The sequence below is a fragment of the Labrus bergylta genome, chromosome 5, assembly GCF_963930695.1.
Source record: "Labrus bergylta chromosome 5, fLabBer1.1, whole genome shotgun sequence".
NCBI lineage: Eukaryota > Metazoa > Chordata > Actinopteri > Labriformes > Labridae > Labrus > Labrus bergylta.
Window position 1 is genome coordinate 7,008,621 of NC_089199.1, and position 19,771 is coordinate 7,028,391.

A 19,771-nucleotide genomic window follows, 5' to 3' on the forward strand; every position below is an offset into this window, starting at 1 on the left:
TCACGAGTACACGCACGGCTAAAGCAGCCAGTGCATCAGAACCAAAGAAAAATGCTGGTGAAAACCTAAATCCCAAATATTGACAAAGTTATAAATAAAAGTCAGGCACATTCTCTGTATTATATAACCTTGTGAAGTAGGTTTGATTAATCTTCTATATTTTTGTTAAAATTTAAAATTGTGTTCTTTTAATATGTCTCTGTTGTGTTTCAATCCTTTTGCGATCTCCCCCTCCTTGCTGTTTTACGATAATAAACTAGTACCCTTACATGTGGAGTGATGCTTCCACACCGTGGTTGAAGCTTCAAAATACACCTGAAGAGATTCAAGCGTTTGAGCCACGAGGGGGCGTCCTTAAATTAAATCGAACATCCCGCGAGCTTTGCCGTTCTCTCGTTGTTTGTTTACAAGCGAATCACTTCCTGCCCGCCAGCAGCTTTGTCCAGAGTACGCGAACTGTGTTGTTGTTTTAACTAAGAACACGCTTTCAAGATGGGATGTGATGGAGGCACGATTCCCAAAAGACACGAATTGGTAAAAGGACCCAAAAAAGTCGAAAAGGTGCGTGTTGTCTTCCTTTTTTAAACGCAGCAACGTGAGCGATGTTGTCGAAAGCGGATGCTAGGTTGCTAATGATTAGCTGTCCTTAAAAGTACAGAGTTACACACTCAAATACTTTAAGCTGTGTCAAAATTGTGAGACGCTTTTTTTTTTTCTTGTGAGGCATTGTGTACAATTATTTAACAGCTAGCTCTGGTTAGTTAGTTTTCCATAAAAAAACACTTAACGCTAATGTGACATAAATAATAAACTATAATGGGTATGCATGTTGTGTTGTCTTACCCTCTTCATGTGTCTAGGTTGATAAAAATGCAGAGTTGGCTGCCAGATGGAAATACTGTGCCCTGAGCCAGGAGAAACTCAAACGTCCCATCGTTTCCTGTGAACTGGGAAGGTGAGACTTGCCTTTCCGATGATTTCTGATGTTTCTGAGTTATCGGATATACATTGTATTAGTTGATAGATGGTCTGCGTAGGTACAGTTCTGCAGACCTGAGGACTTGTTGTGATACCGAGTTTTGTATATAATTCTGGGTAAAAAAAAACAAAACAAGTCTCATGGTGATCTTATGATGTCCATTCAGGCTCTTCAATAAAGATGCTGTCATTGAATACCTTCTGGATAAGACTGCTGAGAGACCAAATGTTGAGGCGGTAGCCCATATCCGTGGGATCAAGGTAAGGTTTTGCTAGTTGTTGACACTTGTTTTGTATTTATCTGTAGGTTCGTGTGTAGTTGTTCTCATGTCTGTGCGTCTACCCTCTCTGCAGGATATAAAAGAGCTGAACTTGACTGATAACCCGGTGTGGGAGGGAGAGAGAAGAAACACTAAAGGGGACAGATATGAGGACGTCCACTGTGGCATGTTCATTTGCCCTGTTGTAGGACTGGAGATGAATGGCAAGCACAGGTAACTTAAACATGCAAAGAGTCTACAACTAAAATGTAATATAGAGGGAATGTAAGGTTTTCTGTATAACTGCAAATGTTTTCCAGTTTACGATCAAAATGACCACCAAGCTTTCTGTACTTAATTTAGACTTTATCTACTAGTAAGGAGACCTTATTTTAGCCTTTAATTATCAATATGTATTAGTCTACTATGTGCCCTGTGGTGTGTTACAATATGACATCAGACTGTAACCAAGCATAACAGGTTGCTGAATATTAAGTTAATAATACGCTATCAAGATGCATTGTGATAGGGTAATGATGATGACCATCTACCGGTAAATGCGGTAATGTAATTCTTCTTCCATTCTGAATTATTTTTTTGCAAATATTATTTGAACACTGAAGTCTGCTCCCACGTCCGCACACTCACACACACAGGGTTGGGTTGAGGCAGACGGACAGGCGCCTTTCTCATTATTGTAACGATTTTAGTGGAGGCTAAAATGTACTTGAAAAGCCAGTCGCAACTTGTTAGTCAAAATATCTCTCAAGAATAAACAACAGGCACTTGTGGAAAGCCGTGATATATGTCAGATATGATATTAACTCCAGCATTCTGGTATGAATCTTTATTGAGCAAGAAATGATCAAAAGGTTGAATGGATGCTTTTGATAATACTTACCCCATTGTTACCATTTTCAGATTTATTTACCTGCAATCCTGCGGCTGCGTCTTTTCTGACAGAGCCATGAAGGAGGTTAAGACCGAAATCTGCCACAAGGTAAGAGACATTGCATATAATTTTAGATTATTATTGTCCTAGTCAACCTTATGCTATAAACCAATCATTTGCTGTGCCATTTGGTTACTTCTCCTAATAGTTTTTCATTTTTCCTTTATCAAACTGGTCTCTGAATATTTTGCAGAGGTTTTTTTTTTTTTTTGCAGAGCCTTGATATCCTCATCCATCCTTTATCTTTACCGCTTTATCACATGCGGGGCTGGAGCTGTGCCTGCTGTCATTGTGAGAGAAGCAGGGTACACGTGATTGGTCATCAGTCAGTTACAGGGCTAAAACAGCCCCCTGTCTCGATGTTCATGTCTATAATTCACTAGCTGTCATGTGTTATTGAGGCACAAACAGTTGCTCATATAGACAAGACAAATGTTGAAAACACAAGTCAGATTATAAAAAGCACAAAACAGTTTATATTAGTTCAATAATGTCAGCTTTCCAGTAAGGTTATGAAATATTTCTAAACTGTTGGCATCAATACACTTCACTGTTCCTCTTTTAAGCGCTGTTCTGGCCGTGACTCAAATTGAGCCACGTGGGATTCTCACAGAAGCATGCCTGTGAACCAGTTTAGGTCCTGACCTGTTAGTTTTAAGTAACTTAAAAGCTATTTCTGGTTTTTCTCATTTAAGACAATATAAGGGAGAACACTGGAGCAGATGGTATGTAGTCGCTGATTTTGTTTCTGTGGACATGAAAGCATCTTGGCACAGATCAGTTGTTTGACTTTGCCAGAGAAGTTACAGGGCTTTTGTGGGAAAGTCTCTCTTTCTTGGAAAGCTTCTGCTTTGATAGACTTATAAGGAAATACAAATTTTTCCCAAACTGCCTGCAGATATTCCCTTGTGTGTTGGTGCTGTAAGTGGTCTGAGTACTCTCTCATATTTGATAAACTGATGGATGTAAACTTCCACTTGACTAGTTGGCAGAGGCATAAACATTGGTGGTTTATTCTAGTGTCATTGTCTTTATTTATGCAATTTCATTAAAGGGCATTGACATTATTAAGTAAAACAATACAAAATGTTAACAAAGTTAAACAACATTAAATACATGTTCAGTTGGTTATGTTATACCTAGCGTAGTGTAATAGGTTCAACTATTAGTTTGTTTATTGGGAATCTTCATTCTTTAGCTTTAACTGGATTGCGTAAGTCTTAGTAGCCTACACAGTCTTGCACAGCCATCTTACAGTTTTATAATGGACAAACACATCTTTTAACAATAACCTGTCAGCAGGAATCATCCCGCTGCTCTCAGTGCAGTTTTTTTCCTATCTCACACTTTACAACAGCCACTGATCGAGTGCAAATAATCTGATTTGTCTGTTGCGAGCCATTTGTTTATGATCCCAACATCGTCTTCATGCTCCAGCACTGCTGTTGTAATATTCCGTGCTTGAGTTGCTCTGTGTGGTAAGCAGCCATGATGGCTCTATGGGAACAGTTGCCTGGTTTAACACCTTGTTCCTGTGCCACTTCTCCAGGCAGTCCAGAGCCTCGGGAAACGTTTTGCTCTCAAACTTATTGGCAAACATGCTTTTCTTGTTGATGATCCACGACAGATCGTCCACTCCAAAGACACAGATGTCTCGTGCATAACGTCCTGGAAAACAGTCACATTTTGCTCTTAGTTTTGAACACAAAATATCAGGCTGAAGTCTTCAGAAGTAGAAAAAAAAAAGATTCACAATAGTCTCTCTGTTTGTCAGATGGTTTGTGTTCTGTTGCAGTAATGTTGAGTTACTCAGTATTTATTTTGAATGTTACAAAAAGGGACTTGTTTTTACCTTAACATGCAACAGTTTTACAAAACACAGATTAAACGTAAGAGTACATCATTGTTTTTACCTTAACCTGCAAAGGTCTTACAAAGGACAGATTAAACGTAAGAGTACATCAAATCAGATAAATTCTTAAATCCATCTTCTTGTCATCTGTTGTTGAGTAAATTATGGCTTAGTCTGTAATTTGTCCTGCAGTCTGGAAACTATGTAGGACAAAGTTTAAGTAAAGACCATTTTTAGTCCATAAAACATGAATGGAGTATGAGAGAGGTATACCAATATCATCAGGACTCATTTCTGTATATATAGAAGTGAATCTGGTCACCATAATGTAATGTATTTAAAAATAACGTAAGTTTTATAGGAGTTACGAGAAACTAGCAAGAAAAAGACTAGTTGAGATTAAGCTGGACCTTAGATAACTCCGGTGGTTCACAAGTTAAACAGGTGCTCATTATTGTACACCCTGTTGTGTGCGGTACCTTTGCAGCCATTGTGTGTCCTTCCCTCTTGATCCCTCCACTTGATTGCTCGGATGTTTCCTGCCCAACCTCCGTCTATGTGGCTGCCTGGAGCGTCTTCAAACACATAACCAAACAAAGCAAGGCATGATTATACAATCTTATTGAATTATAAAGATATGCTAAGGCCTGTTTGGGAGTTTATCAGCCACTGTGTGGGAGTGATTCCTGGATGCTTCTCATAGAAAAGATTAGGGAGGGGGCTGAGTGTGTGCTACTCTGTATAAGAGATGGGGACGTTAACCAGACCTGCATTTGCCAAACCAGCCCGAAAGTCCTGAAGCTTTGGGCCTTTATTCGATACATCTGAATCATATCGTTTTTGAGATAGTTCCAGTCATGCATTCATTTGTGCCTGTGTCAAAGTAAAAGTTCAAATGTGGAACAGTCTTAGCCACATTCACATGACCAGTTGAACTTTCCTTCTGCTTTTATGGAAAGTGCAAAGCTACAAAAATGTAGCCCTATAAAATTGATGAAACCAAGAAGTAAACAAATCAGTTCCCTAAAACATGCATCATTTAGCCTTATTTCAAGTTAGAAATGCAAAACAATCAAGAAATTACATGTATAAAAAGCCCCCAAAAGTATATATTTACATGTAGGGAGGGAAGGGAAAGCATCCTAAACATTTATTGTGTTGCTATCAGATAAACATCCTTATTTTAGACACAATATCACATCTTTCTTTTTTTTGTGCAGTAAAAGAGCTTCGACCTCCATTGAGACAAGTTTTGTCATGCTTCTGTGATATGAGGATCCACAAGTGCAACCTCAATATACGTCTCGACATATCTGGAAATGTACAAGACTCAAATTAGCTTGATATGATTGTCTGTTTTATGGTATTTAATGGGTTCTTTCTCTACACCCTTCCATGCAAACAGGCAATTGTTTTTCTCATAATCCTTCTACAAACAAAAGCCACATAAAAACATACCAACCTTGGGAGCAGTAATAATTAAACATTTCATACCAGGATGTGTGCTACAGAGCAGCTGCTTTAGTAGAAATTTTCTTTATGTCTGTTCCTATTTGAATTGGCAGTTTTACCTTTGATGTGATTGAGCGTCACCCAGTAGTGCTCGTCTGGACTGAACGTGTCTTTGGACCACTCCAAGAAGTCTTTGGCTATCGGGCTTTTCAGAACAAAGTCTACAAACGCCCTTGTGAGGGCATAGTAGGCTGTTCCAAAATAAATCTGCAGCCTGTGTGGAGGAGGACCTTTCTTAAAACTCTGACCTTTCCGTACTACATGTGACCCCGTGATCTCCCGGTGCTGGAGCTGCGTCCTGTGTCTCATAGACATCGGCTGCTTCACCCCTGGCGTCATGTTTATGTCCCTCCACTCTTTGCTCTGCATGTACCGCACCAGCTCCAGGTTACTCATTATAGGAAAATCCTGTCCACACAGATTCACCACCTTTCTCCAGCCTATCTTGGACTTTGCTAGATCTGTCATGCAGTTCAAATCTGCTTGCAGGCGGGAAAACCCAGCGTAGGTCACTGTCTCGCTGCGGCTTGAGAGGAATGCGTTTTTAAAGCAGCTGACTAGTCTCCGTACCGCTTCCTGGTACTCCAGCGGAGCCTTAGCATCCACATGGATGCAGTAGACATTTTGGGGCATGTATATAGCCCGCAACAGGCGCACAAGAAGCCCCAGCTCCTTGTGTACAGTCAAAATAAAGGCTAAAGGATAGTCCACCTCCTCATGGCTCAGAGGTTTTGTGATGAAGTGTAAGTGTCTGGTCAGATCAGAACACTGCAGGCCACTGTTAAGAATCAACTGTTCAGCCTGTAGATAGAAAGAACAAACATTATTAAAACCCATGTCATGGAAACATAGGGAAAAAAAGCATCATTACCCACATTTTCAGTAAGGTTTTTTCAGATATTCCTCACACAAGTATTCTGTGATAGTCGTTATCCCTTGTGTATTGGTTGTGTTTTAAAGCACCATCAAGGGACATGCATTGCAAATTAGGTTAGGCTGTGAAATGCTGCATTGTGTGGTATCGGTTTACATACCTGTGCCTGTCGCTAAACAAATACAAATTTGAATAAGTGGATGCTTTGTTCTGTACTGATGTAAGCCATTCATTTTTAGCTTAAAGCTGTCAAACAAAACATGAACAAATATATGACATAAAATTTGATCCAGAAAAACCGGCCAGGTCATTGCTGAGAAAAAAACTGTCCAGGGTGATGGGTCTATGCCCACTGCAATGTTTAACTTAGATTTTGACACTAAAAAGTGAGTGAAACATACTTGGCTGTCGTGTCGGTGCCACTTAAATCCTCTGTCCAAGCCAGGCAGAAAAGCTTTAAATTCACCGGAGAGGGCCCTGAAACTTGCGGTCTCCAGAGGTTTGGGCTCTGTCGGCGCCCTAGTCCTCAAGTAAATAACTGAACAGATAATAATACTCATCCCCAGACACAACAGGAAGCTGCATTTGGTCCCTTCAATCTGGCACATAATAGCCCAGCTTTACTGTTTCTAGGCTGCTGCTCCACCACAGATTAAAAAAAAAAAAAAAAAAACCCTGCAAAGAAAAACAAAAAAACACCCAGATCAGTTAAAAAAAAAATAAAAAAGGCAGCACATTTCAAATTCATGGTTCAGGAGGACAAAACACTCAATCATTGCACTAGTTTATTTGGCTCACATCACTATAAACAAAGCCTTGCACTTTTGGGCACAAGGCCTTCTTCAGAGTTAAACTGAATGAACAAGTTGAATTCAACCCAGATCAGTTATTTTGAGTCGTGTCCCGAGGAATATTAAATAGGGTTAAAAATGTAGGTTAGCACTAATTGATAAAGTCAGTTTTTAGCTCAAGAAATATAGTTTAGTGTCATATTTCTGGCCTATTAAGCAGAAAATAGACACATAACCTGCAAGACATATTCTCATATATATATTTATTAAGTTAGAATACCTGAAGTATATTGGAATGAATGTGATATTAATTTATCAAAATGTATTATAAGCTGTTCTTCCTTTTTTTTTGGCTTAGGGTTAGGGTTAGTCGAGGATAGTCCTCGAGGCTGGCAGCCCTGGGCGGACTCAGACCCCATGGCACTATGCCACATGTTACGCCCCACTCTCTCACCCATGTTTCCTTCTCTATCCACTGTCCTTTCCTCAGATCCTTGGATTTTTTTTTTTTAAATCCTGGCTATAACATGGGATAGAATGGAAGAGGTTTTGAAATGACCAGCAAGTTGGTTAAAAATAAGTTGGACAATACAAAATATAAACCTTAGAAATATACAGTATATTGAAAAATGATCATGTGGGAATAACAGACAACTTCTGGTTATAGCCTCTGTTTCATAAAAATAAGAAATGATCTATAACAGTTGATAAACAATGTAGAACAGGCTGCTATGGGTGAAAAGAAACCACTTTACTGTAACAGATGGCAACTTCAAGCATTCATGCAAGCAGTTGAATCATCAATTGAAACAGAGACTCACTGAACAAGCCTTGACAGAGGATCTAAAAATTCAGGAATTCTACAACAGCTGCTAGTGCAAAGTTCATTAGATAGCATTAAGTAGATAAACACAATTTTTAGTGAGGTATGAGGCGTGCCAAAACGTTCAAACTGAAGAAGAGTTAAGAGGAGGGCAATACCCTGATAAGGAGGATCTGCCTTCACTTACACTTTGACGTCTGCTGATGGCTGGGTTTGTTTCGTTTTGGTTTTTATTAATTTCCTTCTTTATGTGGTTTGAAAGGCTGTAAAAATGATTTGCCATTGAGATAAATATAGTTATCTTAATTGAATCGGAGTCTAAAATCTGAAGAATAATACCCTGCACACATTGGTCTACTGTTTAAACACATAATGTTATTTTCCAATAATATTGATCCTTTGAACCTCCGTTAGGTCAGAGGAAAATTTGTGGTCCTTTTGATATTGACATACATGAACAAATATACCAAATCGATAGTCTTCTTTCTGACTGTTTGCTCGTGTAAGGCAATCTCAGGACATGCAAACAAATAGTTTCTTTCAGGTTCTGTACACCAGTTTATAACAGTGGCTGTCACAGTTTGTATTTAGGCACGTTACATTTGTGAGCATTGAGACCGAGATACAGTTCTCATTTACCTATATTCTATGCTGCCATACGAAAGATTTAAAACTGAGCTAACTATGAAGTTCTCTGTTGTGAGAAGAATAAAGGATTATCTTATTTTATCTTAAAGAGAAATATACATACAGTACGTTATTGCCAGCTCCCACCTCTGAAGGCTTTTAATCCACTGTCAGTGAAACCCACTGCTGTAAAAACCCTGTTGCTCCACAGATACAAATTTCCATAGAAGAAGGGTTGCTATGGAAATGTATATTTGTCTAACCTCCTGTCTCAAACACACACCTTCCTTCTTTCACACCAAGATTGACAGATAAAACTACTTGGAACATGTAAACCAGGAAAAGCTTATTGGTTTTGCATGTAGTTTGTTTCTTGTTTTTTTTGTTTGCTCTGACAAAATTAAAGGCAAGTATTCCACATCTCTCACATATGTTGTGATGGTTAATGTTGTCTTTGTTGTCGTGTATACTTTCTGATGCGACGTGTTTCAAATAGATACAAGTTATTTAAACGATTGGTAGTATCAAAAAGCTTTAAAAAAGCACTTGTTTAATTGAGACAGCAGGAGTTTGCTTGCAATTGTTGGTAATTAAAAACCAAAGATGACTCAATATTGGGTGCCTAGGACTTCTATTTTTGTAGCAGTGGTATCCATATTATATGATATGATCATATAGTATCATTGTAATTGTTAAACTCTGGTAATGGTTAAACTCTGGTAATGGTTAAACTCTGGTAATGGTTAAACTTTGGTATTTATAGTCGATATAATGTAATTATTTACGTGCTAATATCAGTGTAACACAGAAACGCACACAGATAAAGTAAAGACGAGCATGGCAAAGACAGTACCAGGTTTGTCGATTACCTTGGAGGTAGTTCAGTCTGTAGTCCTTACGAGGAAGAAGTAAAGCATTATGCAGAAGTGCCAGTTCATTTTAATAAACGGCAACTCCGAGCTCCTTACTACAATCCATCCAGACTCCAGAGGTGGGCACGAGTTGTTTGCATCTATACGCCATCATCACCAGCAACAACAAGGGGCAAGAGCTGAGAAGTTTCTGTTATCCTCGATGTTGCCGCTATATCTGGTTATTTCATCGTCGTTTCCTTGTGATGTAGAATGCTGTGCTGTCTGAGACCTTGTCAGGATGAGACAGAGTGCTCTGCGTATGCTTCTTTTCCCCTGTACATGGATTAATTAAATGCTGATGAAGTCGCCCCCACCCCTAAACATCCCCCATGAGACAAGGTCTGTCCCTGCCTGGTTACCAGCAGTAACACCCAGGCGTACACCTGACACACAGATACACAATTCCACCTACCTCTCACACACACACACACACACACACACACACACACACACACACACACACACACACACACACACACACACACACACACACACACACACACACACACACACACACTCACTCCCTAAGGTTTTTTCCACTCTCCTCCCACATACAGTTTCCTACTCACTGGTGTTTTGCATCGTTCCTTTTTTGCTGTCTCTCTTTCCATAATTTCTCTCGTATTTGGACCCTCAAATGGGTTAAAATCCAGTTTGTTTTGCCTAGTTTGAGGCACGCATTTTGGCCATTTTTTTTCTGTCGTGTTTCTTGACAAGAATCCGGTGTAGTGCTGAAGCAGGGTTGCCTGCTAGCTGATGTGCTGATAAGATGCTCTGCTCACCAGATCTGTGGTAATAGCGGCAGCGGCAGCAGCAGCAGCAGCAGAGTGACGGTCGGAGTTTGTTTGCTGCTTGGTCAGCTTCTGAGATTATCCCTCTTGTGTTGAACAGAGCACATGGCCGGAGTTCACACCCACTGAGTCTGCATTACGGCAACACAATAGACCCTCTGCTGGTTACTCAGGGGTTTAATATCTGTGCTTTTGTGTGGGTGTGTTTTTCCTTTTTTTTAATTTGTGGCATTCATGTGACTGTAGTGTACTTCTTTTTTTATAATAACACATTTATGTAATCCAGCCTTACAACTATGCTTAATTATTTATTTTTCAGAGAATGTGTTTTCCACTGAGTTTCATACACAAGCCCCCCTCCGTCATCATGGTTTTCTGTCAGAGTCAACAGAGTAAAAGTGAAGTACTTGACATCATTTGGATGTTCACCAAGTTCCTTAGAAATGACATGGTTATGTATTTATTTTCACCATAAAAAAACAACAACTACTCATTTGCATATGGAATGGCTTGATTCATTCTGACGCAACTGAGGTCCTTTGGAGTGTGCAGGACTCTGTTACGGACTTTTTATGACACTGTGGTGGCGTCTGCACTTTTCTATGCAGTGGTCTGCTGTGGAGGAGGGAGCACAGAGAGAGACAGAAAGAGACTAAACAGACTGGTCAGGAGGGCCAGTTCTGTCTTGGACTGTCCTCTGGACTCTGTAGAGGAGGTGGGTGAGAGGAGGATGTTAGTGAAGCTGACATCCATCATGGACAACCCCTCTCACCCCCTACATGACACTGTGGGGGCCCTGAGCAGCTCCTTTAGCAGCAGACTGAGACACCCACCCTGCAAGACAGAGCGCTACCACAGGTCGTTCATCCCATCTGCCGTCAGCCTGTTTAATCAGACTCTTTAACAGCATCCCCACCTCAATAATGCTACACACTGTGTGTTTTTAATATTAATAAGTCTTTCCACAAGTGGAAGTGTACATACCTGGTATTATTCTATTATTGTATTTGTTTCTCCCTTTATTTAACTGATGTACATATGTCGGATTTTTCACTTCTTGTTATTTTTAATAATTATATTCCTGTTTCCTGTTTTCTTGAGCTGTTGTAATTAAAAAATTTCCCCCATGGGGGATCAATAAAGTTTATCATTATCTTTATTTTACTATTCGCTATTTCAGTCTAATCCTAGCCGCAGATAACCTCACAAACCATTTGAAAAAAATGTCATTGAGTTGGAAAGGCAAAACAGTGCTTTGCAAGTCAAAGTAGGACCACGTCTCCTCACCTGTTGTGCCCCCTCAAACCTTGCCTTTATTATTTTTACTGAATCAGCGGTGATGTCATACACTTCTGTGCGTTTAAATAGCCTGTTGTGGTAACGCATCCAGAGTGGTGTTGGTGTGGTTTTAGGTAAAAAGGAGAAATCATTCTTTGAATTAATTTGATGTTCCTCTCAGTCACATACTCTTAAGTATAAGAACTGATCATAGGACTGCTTATTGTTGGGCACCTAGCAAAAGCAAAAAAGGCCATTCAAGCTAAATAAAGCACACAATTTGAAAGCAAATTACGAAAGTCTTGAACATAGAAGATGCAAGATGACATCATCATTTTAAGATATTGTTAACATGTTCTCACGAGTTGAACTCATCATATTTGACACTTGACTAAAGCATTCATTCTGTACAAGGTGGGGCAATGACTTCATCATTGTATATCACAATATAAAACAATCACATGAACATTTAAAGGGAGGAACTGATGATGGTCATTAAATTCAACATTGTTACACTATTTGTATTGACTTTACACTGGAAAAACTTCATATAGTCAACATTTTTGTTGTTGAGTTTAGAGTCAGGACACATTCAATAAAACAATAAATCCGATTATACAGCCCTATTATTACGCTGTTACTCCAGTAACAGTTAGTGATTAAAGACACTGAATTATCATACAGTCCCAATCTCTGACTTACAGAGTTGTTTAAATGCTGCATGAGCTGTTTATTTTCTTCCTTTAATATGAACTGCCTTTACATTTGTTGAAAAAGTTTGTCTTCAGTGTGAGACAGCATCTCGTACCTTTGTGTTTTAGTGTGGGGACCCGTTTAAGGATGAGGATGTTGTGGTTCTTAACGGCACTAAGGAGGAAGTGGAGAAATTGACCGAGAAGATGGCAGAGAGGCGGAGCAAAGCCAAAACTAAGGTGGGTTTTAATTCAACCAGAATTACAGCTAATGTTCAATGATGAGCTTTTAGAGTGGGCAAATCAATTAAGAATTGTTTTATTTGGTTTTGAGAGGGATTTGTAGTTTATTTATTTAATAAGAGCCAAATGCATTTGATGATTCATCAGAGTTGATTGACAAAAGGTAAACTCTTCTCTTCCTTATTCAGAAATCAAAGAAGAGCAAAGCTGCTGAAACTGTGTCTACAGCGTCAGAAACTAAAGGTTTGTGTTACCCCCTTTTGGCATTCTGAAGCTTATACAGACTACTCATGAACACATTTATACATTATCTGTACTCCCATAGCCTTTGTCCCCATTACATGATTTCTAATTTGAAGTGATGTGTCATATCTGGCATTCTAAACTGCAGTGGTCATACTCACCGACCATAGGCTCGCTGTGTGAATTTGTTAAAACTCCCATGCTAGTTGTTGAAATTTGTAAACGTTATTGGTCATCATTTTGTCATTGAAAAAAAATAGCAAATCTATCATGAAGTGACAGATTATTACATATTAGTCACAGAGTTCTGTATGTCTCTGTCGTATTTAATAAAGTCCCTATAAATATGAGTATGTGTACAACTCCTATCCTAAATTAATGTTCTTATCTGAGTCTCTTGAATGCAGAGACTGGTCATCAACAACAAAAACAACAACAACAAAGATCATTTATGCTCTCAATTTTATTGACAGATTATTTTATTCTAGGCCTGAGAGGTATACTGGAATGAGTACTGGCACCAGTATTAGACTTTCCGGCTACATGGATTTTTGCGATATCGTAATCGGCGGTTTAAATACACATGTTTGGTTTTAGTGCACACACAAGGTAATGTCGACTTAACCTACTGACCAAAGTGGCGGGTAATTAAAAGTAGCGTTAAATTGTGATTTTCTCAGATTGAGTCCCCTGGTGTCCTCTGCTTGTTTCTATCTGACACTCAGATCCACCGGTATTGCACGTTCACTGACCAAAGGGCACCGCCTCCTCCTCGTGTCAGAGCGGGTGTCAGTGTTTGCAGTAAAAGTAAATTGTGACACAAGCAATCAAGTAATATCCTCTCCCAAAAAAACGAAGTATTTATCTTCATTGTACGTTATAAAAAGAATGAAAAAAAAAGTGCCAGCAAATAACAGCAACACCTAAGTAGGTGTGCTCCCTTGGAGCCAGCTCATTCTGTCTGTCTGAGGTTGTAACGTAGGCTATATACTGGAATGGATCTAACGCACTGAAATTAGTTAGGTTTCCCATCCCACAATTTTTGTTTGACGGTAGAGGGGGGGGGGGGGTCGTAGTGCAAGAATATGTCTTCTGATACGCGATCCCTTTTAATACTGTAATATCAACTATAAAAGCTTAATTTCTGTCTTATGGTTTTTCTCTTTATTGTATAAATTTGAAAAATATATTTCACCATTAGATCCTGACTAACCTTGCCGCCATACCTTGATCATTCATGATTATTTATCATTAATATTACATTAATAAACAACTGTTTTGCCTCTTAATTAAAAGGACAAGGCCATAGAGCAAGTTAAAGAAGCTGAATACCGCATACACCATATATGTTTTGTCTTTTAAATCATTTGCAAGGTTTGTATGTTGATGTACACCTGATGTAACCCTAACCCCTGTCCGCTGAAGCAACACGTACTGTGGCCATTGTCTCGTAGCTGGAATGTGGAGAAAAACAAACTTCTGTAGCGGCAGAAGTAAACCAATACAGTGTCTGTATATTTTTCATCAAGGAGTGGCTCTGTTGGCTTTTTTTTTTTTTTAGCCCAGATGCTGGAGAGGCAGAGTTAAAAGCAGCCTGTCATAGTGCCAAAACCAATCTAAAATCCATTTATCCATTGGCAATTTGGCATGAATTATTCAATTGAGAGCACAACTTAATAATTTAAGGGTTTGCTTTAGATTCCCTGTCCTCCATGAAACCACCGAGGCTCCATATGCACAAAAGGCTAAAACATTCAAAGTCTATAGATAGTGATGTTGAAACAGGTAGAGTGATGTAACAATGTGCTTACAAAGCTTAGATCAGAGACTTCCTCTGTTCTGTGTCCTCAGAGAACCTTGGCGTGGTTTCCTGTTGATTTTTTTTAGAACAGGATGGTGCCCTCGGCTCAGAAGTGAAGAAGAAGGGTGTAGGCTCAGAAACACTTGATGTAATAAATGATACGCTAAGATATCAGATAAAACATTGGTATATGGGTAAATATGACAAACTAGTATCTCCATGTAAATGAACAGGGTGTATTTAAAAAAACACAGTAAAAAGCCATAAATAAAATTAAAAAAATATTTCAATGTGAATGAGAAACATTCAGTGCATTTCCTTGTCATCATATACCCAGGCCGTTTGTGGTGAATAAATACAATAACGATTTAAACTATTTAAACATTATCCATGTGTACATCTACTAAAATAGAAATCATATCAAGTGTTTACTGTTAATAATAAAACAAAGAAAAAGGAAGTCCTCTTTCTAAATCAAACTGTCTGACTTTTGTTTCCCTCCAGCCGATGAAACCCAATCTACACCAGAGGAGGCAGCAGGAGGAAGCTCAGTACAGAACGGAGGTGAAAACAGCCAGCCAGGTAGGTAATAGGGGTGCAGAAATGCTAAATTTTCTCTAATCGATTACTGTTCCTTGAGCACTCGAGTAATTGTTTTGTAGTTCTTTTTTTTTTCTGTGATTCTTTTCCCCCACGGGAGGCCCCGCCCCCAACTATGACGCGATGCCGACTGTATCTATTGATTCATTTGAATCTTCGGGGTTTTAATAATTGTTAGTAATAGGCCTTTGTATTAATGTTTATTTTCTTACTTCAACAGACAGCAAACCTCAAATAAAAATTCACACAGACGCATCTTGATTACAACACTTGATTATAATTAGAGCAGTGAGTGTGGCGAGCGGACGTGCAGACATCAATGCGCACTCATCACACGTTGAAGCTGTTTTGACAGCAACATTTTGTTGACAAAGACAAAGACTCAATCTCGCTCGTCCGTCCGCTATGAGCTATTTCTCCCTATAAGGTTTTTCCTTTTGGTAGTTATTAAATTATTTTTAAATAATCATCTAAAATTCCAAACTATAGGAAAACATCGAGTGATGCTGCTCTGTCCTGGATGATCAAACGTCATTGGGTTGGCGAAGTAAGGCGGTGATCGCAAAGTGAAAGTCCTTCTTTTTCTTTGGATTTAAAAGACAATTTGAACTGAACTTTTGTATATCATATTGCATATTTTGTTTTTTTTTGGGACTTTTTGTTCATTGTGAATTCATAGGGGGGTAAATTAAAGGGATATACAGCGTACGGATCAATAACGTACGCGTTTCAGCACAGAGCCTTTATCAGCGCTTTGTTTGTCACCTATTTTCTTTTTGCGCTCGTGCACCTGAAGTTTTATTTCTGTTTGAGTGTGCTCCTTTTTTTCTGTTTTGAATTAGGCCTATACTAGAACCCACAATGCAACAAGAAACTTTACAAAAATGTGGACTACAAAACGATTATCGATTACATTTTTTTTGTAACCCATTATTATTTATTATTATTTAACTTGTTTGCACCCCTAGTGGGTAACAGCACTTTTCTCTCAAGAATAATGAGACTGCAGAATATTAAATACACGTCTCTACTTTTGCAAATGGAATTAGTCCAATAACATGTAGCATAGATATAAAGGCAAAAACTGTAATCAGAGCGTCAGACTTTTGTCGCCTGCCATCTTGGATATCTTGTGAACCTTACGACCGCTGTTTTCTCTTTACGTCCTGCCCTGCGTCCTGAGACGACCCTCCCACCCTGCTTTATGCTGACATGTTTATTAGATCATACAATGTTTTTGGTCATCGGGTATAATTATCATTATTAATAACTGACAATGAACACAATAACAAAATAAATCGTATTGTTTGTCATGTTTTGCAGTTGCGGCCGGACCCTCGGGATCCTCGAGCTCCTCAATAGGCTCCAAGCTTTCTTTAAGCTCCTCCAACAAGCGGTCCATCCAGGAAATGGAGGAGAGGTCTGAGGTCTTCAAATCTCTTTTTACCACCCACAGCTCCGCTAAACGCACCAAAGACCAGACATCCAACTGGGTCACCCACACCCCATATCACTTCTAGTAACCATCACTCAGAGCAAATATCAACATTTTTTAAGATTGTTCCCTCAACAAAACTAATGTAGACCCCTCCAACATACACAACGTGTTAGAGACATCAATATGTAAACCCATTCCCTACCCGTCTCTTGGCTCTTGTAGCGTCATGTTTACATGTTGTGAACGTTTTGTTAATACCTCCCCAAGCTGGTCATACTCTTTGTTTTGCAACATTTTTTCTTCCCCAATGAATTCTGCACTGTATCTGTCCTCAGTCACAGGTGCTTTGAGAATTGATGCCAGGGTTACTTTATCATCGTTGTCACTCTGCTGCCTCCTGATGGATAGAGTGCGGATATTTTAGCTAACATCTGCAAGGTTTAAATCTTGACTTTACTGTTCAGTTTATCTGATCTGATTCTCCCTGTTTCATGTGACTTCATCTATGAATGAATATGTGTGGGTTATATATGTTTTACCAGTGTAGTCTCCATCTGACAGCAACAGTTGAATCCATTTTGCTGGTGTATTGAAGCAGCTGTATTTTAGGTAGCATACTTTAGCTCTGTGCTCTTCTTCAGTCTTGAGTACCATTGGCTTCATTATTTTCCAAAATGTTGCTTCCATCTTGAACTGTTTTTACTTTTTTTTTGAAGATCTTAAGACATTTTGCAATAGGACCGACAGTCCTATGTCTTTTTTTTCTTTTGTGTGTGCATGGAAAATAAATAAATTTATATTCAATTCTATGGAGGTGATTTTTTTCCTTACTGTGTGTATTGTACAGCATATATCACAGGTAAAACTCTAAACCAGCCACCTTTAATATGTGTTTTTCCCCATGTGATATAAAGCCTTGCTGTGTAATGCTGTCTGTGCAATGAAGAGCAATAATTACCAGTGATGACAGCAGCAGCATCAACTCCCTGTAGTGCCCTTCAAGGGGAAATTCACACCGAAAACAAACTATAAAAAGCTCTCATTATGTATGGCAGGTTACATGTGTTTACATGCAGAGGTGTGAATATGACATCTGCTATGAGGTCAAGTGTTAAAGAGTGCTGATCTGGACGCTCAGCTGGCAGCATCCAACTCCATAAATAAGACTTCAGCTCATTGTCCTGTTGTTTGTTGTCTGCCGAACATATAGTGATGCTCAGATGTCATCTACTAAAGTTGATTGAACATTCAAGTTATTTCATATTTCATTGTAAAAATAAGGCATAAGGAAGTTTATTGTCATTCATGAAATTCAGTATGCATTCTCAATAAATCAGCATAAAAAAACACGAAGACAAACAGCAATATATAAAACAATAAATGAAAACCTTACAAAAAATGCAGCAGCGTACAATTGTGGGTTTAAAAGTAGATCAAGTGTCAGGGCAGTTTGTATTTTAGTCCTTATTAGTTATTTTCAGTGTGAGTGGGAGGGGCAGTGATGGAGGCTACAGCCATGGGTAAAAAGCAGTTCTTCAGCTGTGTAGTCCAGGTTTTTAAAGTGTGGAATCTCCTTCCTGATGGTAGGGAAACAAACAGAGAATGTCCTGGGTGGTTTTTTTTTTCATGCCTTCCGCTGCAGGCGGTCCATCTATATCCATAGACTAATGCGTATTCAATAATATTCTGATTTTGTATTCAATCACACCAAGTCAAGAAGATATTTGTGTAGAACTTTTGATGACGTATACTGAATAAATACATTTGAGAGATTTTCTCATTAGTCTATAATTACTGATGCATTCATCTATGATGAGCTATTTTATGCCATACTGATGTAGTCAGGAGAAAAATCAATAATTGTTTTCAAAAGTAGTGTAGGAGACATTTAGAAATTCATGGAATGGACATTTTCTGATAATATACATGTAAACTTCTCAAATTAGATAGCACTTAAGTAAATGTACTGAGGTTTCCCTTTATTAAAATTGTACTGCCTATATAAGGTAACATGAACTAGTTCCAGAGTATGCCTGATAATTTCCCTGTTACGAGGGTTAACGTTCACTCGGTGGTAATACGAGGCTGCAGCCACAAGGGGGCAGCAGATGCAGTCTTCTGACAGCGACTTATTTTACACAGCCGGGCTGTGATCGCAGAGGGGTTCAACAAGGCGGAGTCTGCCTGCTTCTCATTAAATGTAAGTTACACCATAAATAATCCAATCACTGTGGCTGAAAAATCAAATAAACACTGCGTCCTCTTGTCTTCCTCCAGCTGCTCTGTATGACATGTTTTACGTTTGTTGTTTATTTCGATCTTTCAGCGCACGTTGGATCACTGTGGAGGTTGTTTACAAAGAAATAATCTATCAATAATAAGAACCACATAAACCCATGTTAGTTTTTGTTTTTAATTTACCAATTGTTTATAACCATGGAAACTTTGTGTCTTTGAGCAGGCACGAGAAAAACAGATACATTTTACAACCTCCCTTTCGTGCGTTTTTGATTTTTCAGTGGCATTTTTTCAAATCATAAAGGGCAGCCTATCGGTTTTATGTGGCCCCATGCAATTTTTGAGCACAGTTACATTTTCTATGCTTAGTAGATTCTCTCTTAGATTAATTTAGCACGAACTGACCGAAATGAGCGAATGTGATAGGCTCAGTTAATTGTTGCATTATTGTGGATTCGTATTTATAAAGACCAAACATTATAAACATTTTATTAACATGTAGTTTGAAGTCATATGCACTCCATGTCATAGCCTACTTCTCTCTCTTTTTCCCCACAGAAAATAGTTCATCTACAGCTGGTCTTATAGGCCTAAATGCTGTCACATTGGAATATATGAGTTAAAGTGGTCTTAATTAAAAGAAAAATGTTTGCCAAACATAATTGCTTATATTATTTCTTCTCATTATTTGTAAGTGTAATTGTGGGATGAGTCTGTATTATCTGGCAGGTGTCAGGGCAGCAGATCACAAAGGTATAGGCCTGTAAGGTTATTTTCTCAGAACTAGATATGTCAGCTATTCTAAGCCACACAGCCGAGACACTTTGATCCGTTCATTAGTTTAAGCCAAAGTATTTGGGAGAT

The 19,771-nt window shown here is 38.8% G+C and overlaps 2 protein-coding genes across 3 annotated transcripts; one reads left to right on the top strand and one right to left on the bottom strand.

The window, feature by feature from the left end:
• The first annotated feature begins 399 nt into the window (after window positions 1–399).
• rtf2 (replication termination factor 2) lies at window positions 400–17,478 on the top strand. Its single transcript, XM_020629367.3, has 9 exons — window positions 400–561; window positions 861–955; window positions 1,146–1,239; window positions 1,333–1,472; window positions 2,160–2,238; window positions 12,474–12,584; window positions 12,776–12,830; window positions 15,136–15,213; window positions 16,555–17,478. The coding sequence occupies exons 1-9, from the start codon at window positions 493–495 to the stop codon at window positions 16,749–16,751; spliced, it is 918 nt and encodes a 305-aa protein (XP_020485023.2). The 5' UTR covers window positions 400–492; the 3' UTR covers window positions 16,752–17,478.
• gcnt7 (glucosaminyl (N-acetyl) transferase family member 7) lies at window positions 3,198–10,480 on the bottom strand. 2 transcript variants are annotated; one of them, XM_065954655.1, is made up of 5 exons: window positions 9,539–10,480; window positions 6,830–7,103; window positions 5,614–6,355; window positions 4,522–4,617; window positions 3,198–3,858 (listed from the first exon to the last, which is right to left on the bottom strand). In XM_065954655.1, exons 2-5 carry the CDS (start codon window positions 7,034–7,036, stop codon window positions 3,617–3,619), a joined length of 1,287 nt encoding a protein of 428 aa, XP_065810727.1. In that variant the 5' UTR covers window positions 7,037–7,103; window positions 9,539–10,480; the 3' UTR covers window positions 3,198–3,616. The 2 variants fall into 2 exon arrangements, with proteins under 2 accessions (XP_065810727.1, XP_020485022.1); XM_020629366.3 differs by lacking the exon at window positions 6,830–7,103 and having other exon boundaries at window positions 9,539–10,479.
• Window positions 17,479–19,771: the final 2,293 nt, after the last annotated feature.

Coding starts and splice junctions, on each gene's coding strand:
- rtf2 (XM_020629367.3), top strand. CDS start 493: ATGGGATGTGATGGAGGCACGATTCCCAAAAGACACGAATTGGTAAAA. Junction 562..860: donor GACCCAAAAAAGTCGAAAAG/GTGCGTGTTGTC, acceptor TCATGTGTCTAG/GTTGATAAAAATGCAGAGTT. Junction 12,585..12,775: donor GGAGCAAAGCCAAAACTAAG/GTGGGTTTTAAT, acceptor TTCCTTATTCAG/AAATCAAAGAAGAGCAAAGC.
- gcnt7 (XM_065954655.1), bottom strand. CDS start 7,036: ATGTGCCAGATTGAAGGGACCAAATGCAGCTTCCTGTTGTGTCTGGGG. Junction 6,356..6,829: donor GGCACCGACACGACAGCCAA/GTATGTTTCACT, acceptor TTCTATCTACAG/GCTGAACAGTTGATTCTTAA. Junction 3,859..4,521: donor GACACACAATGGCTGCAAAG/GTACCGCACACA, acceptor ACTGTTTTCCAG/GACGTTATGCACGAGACATC.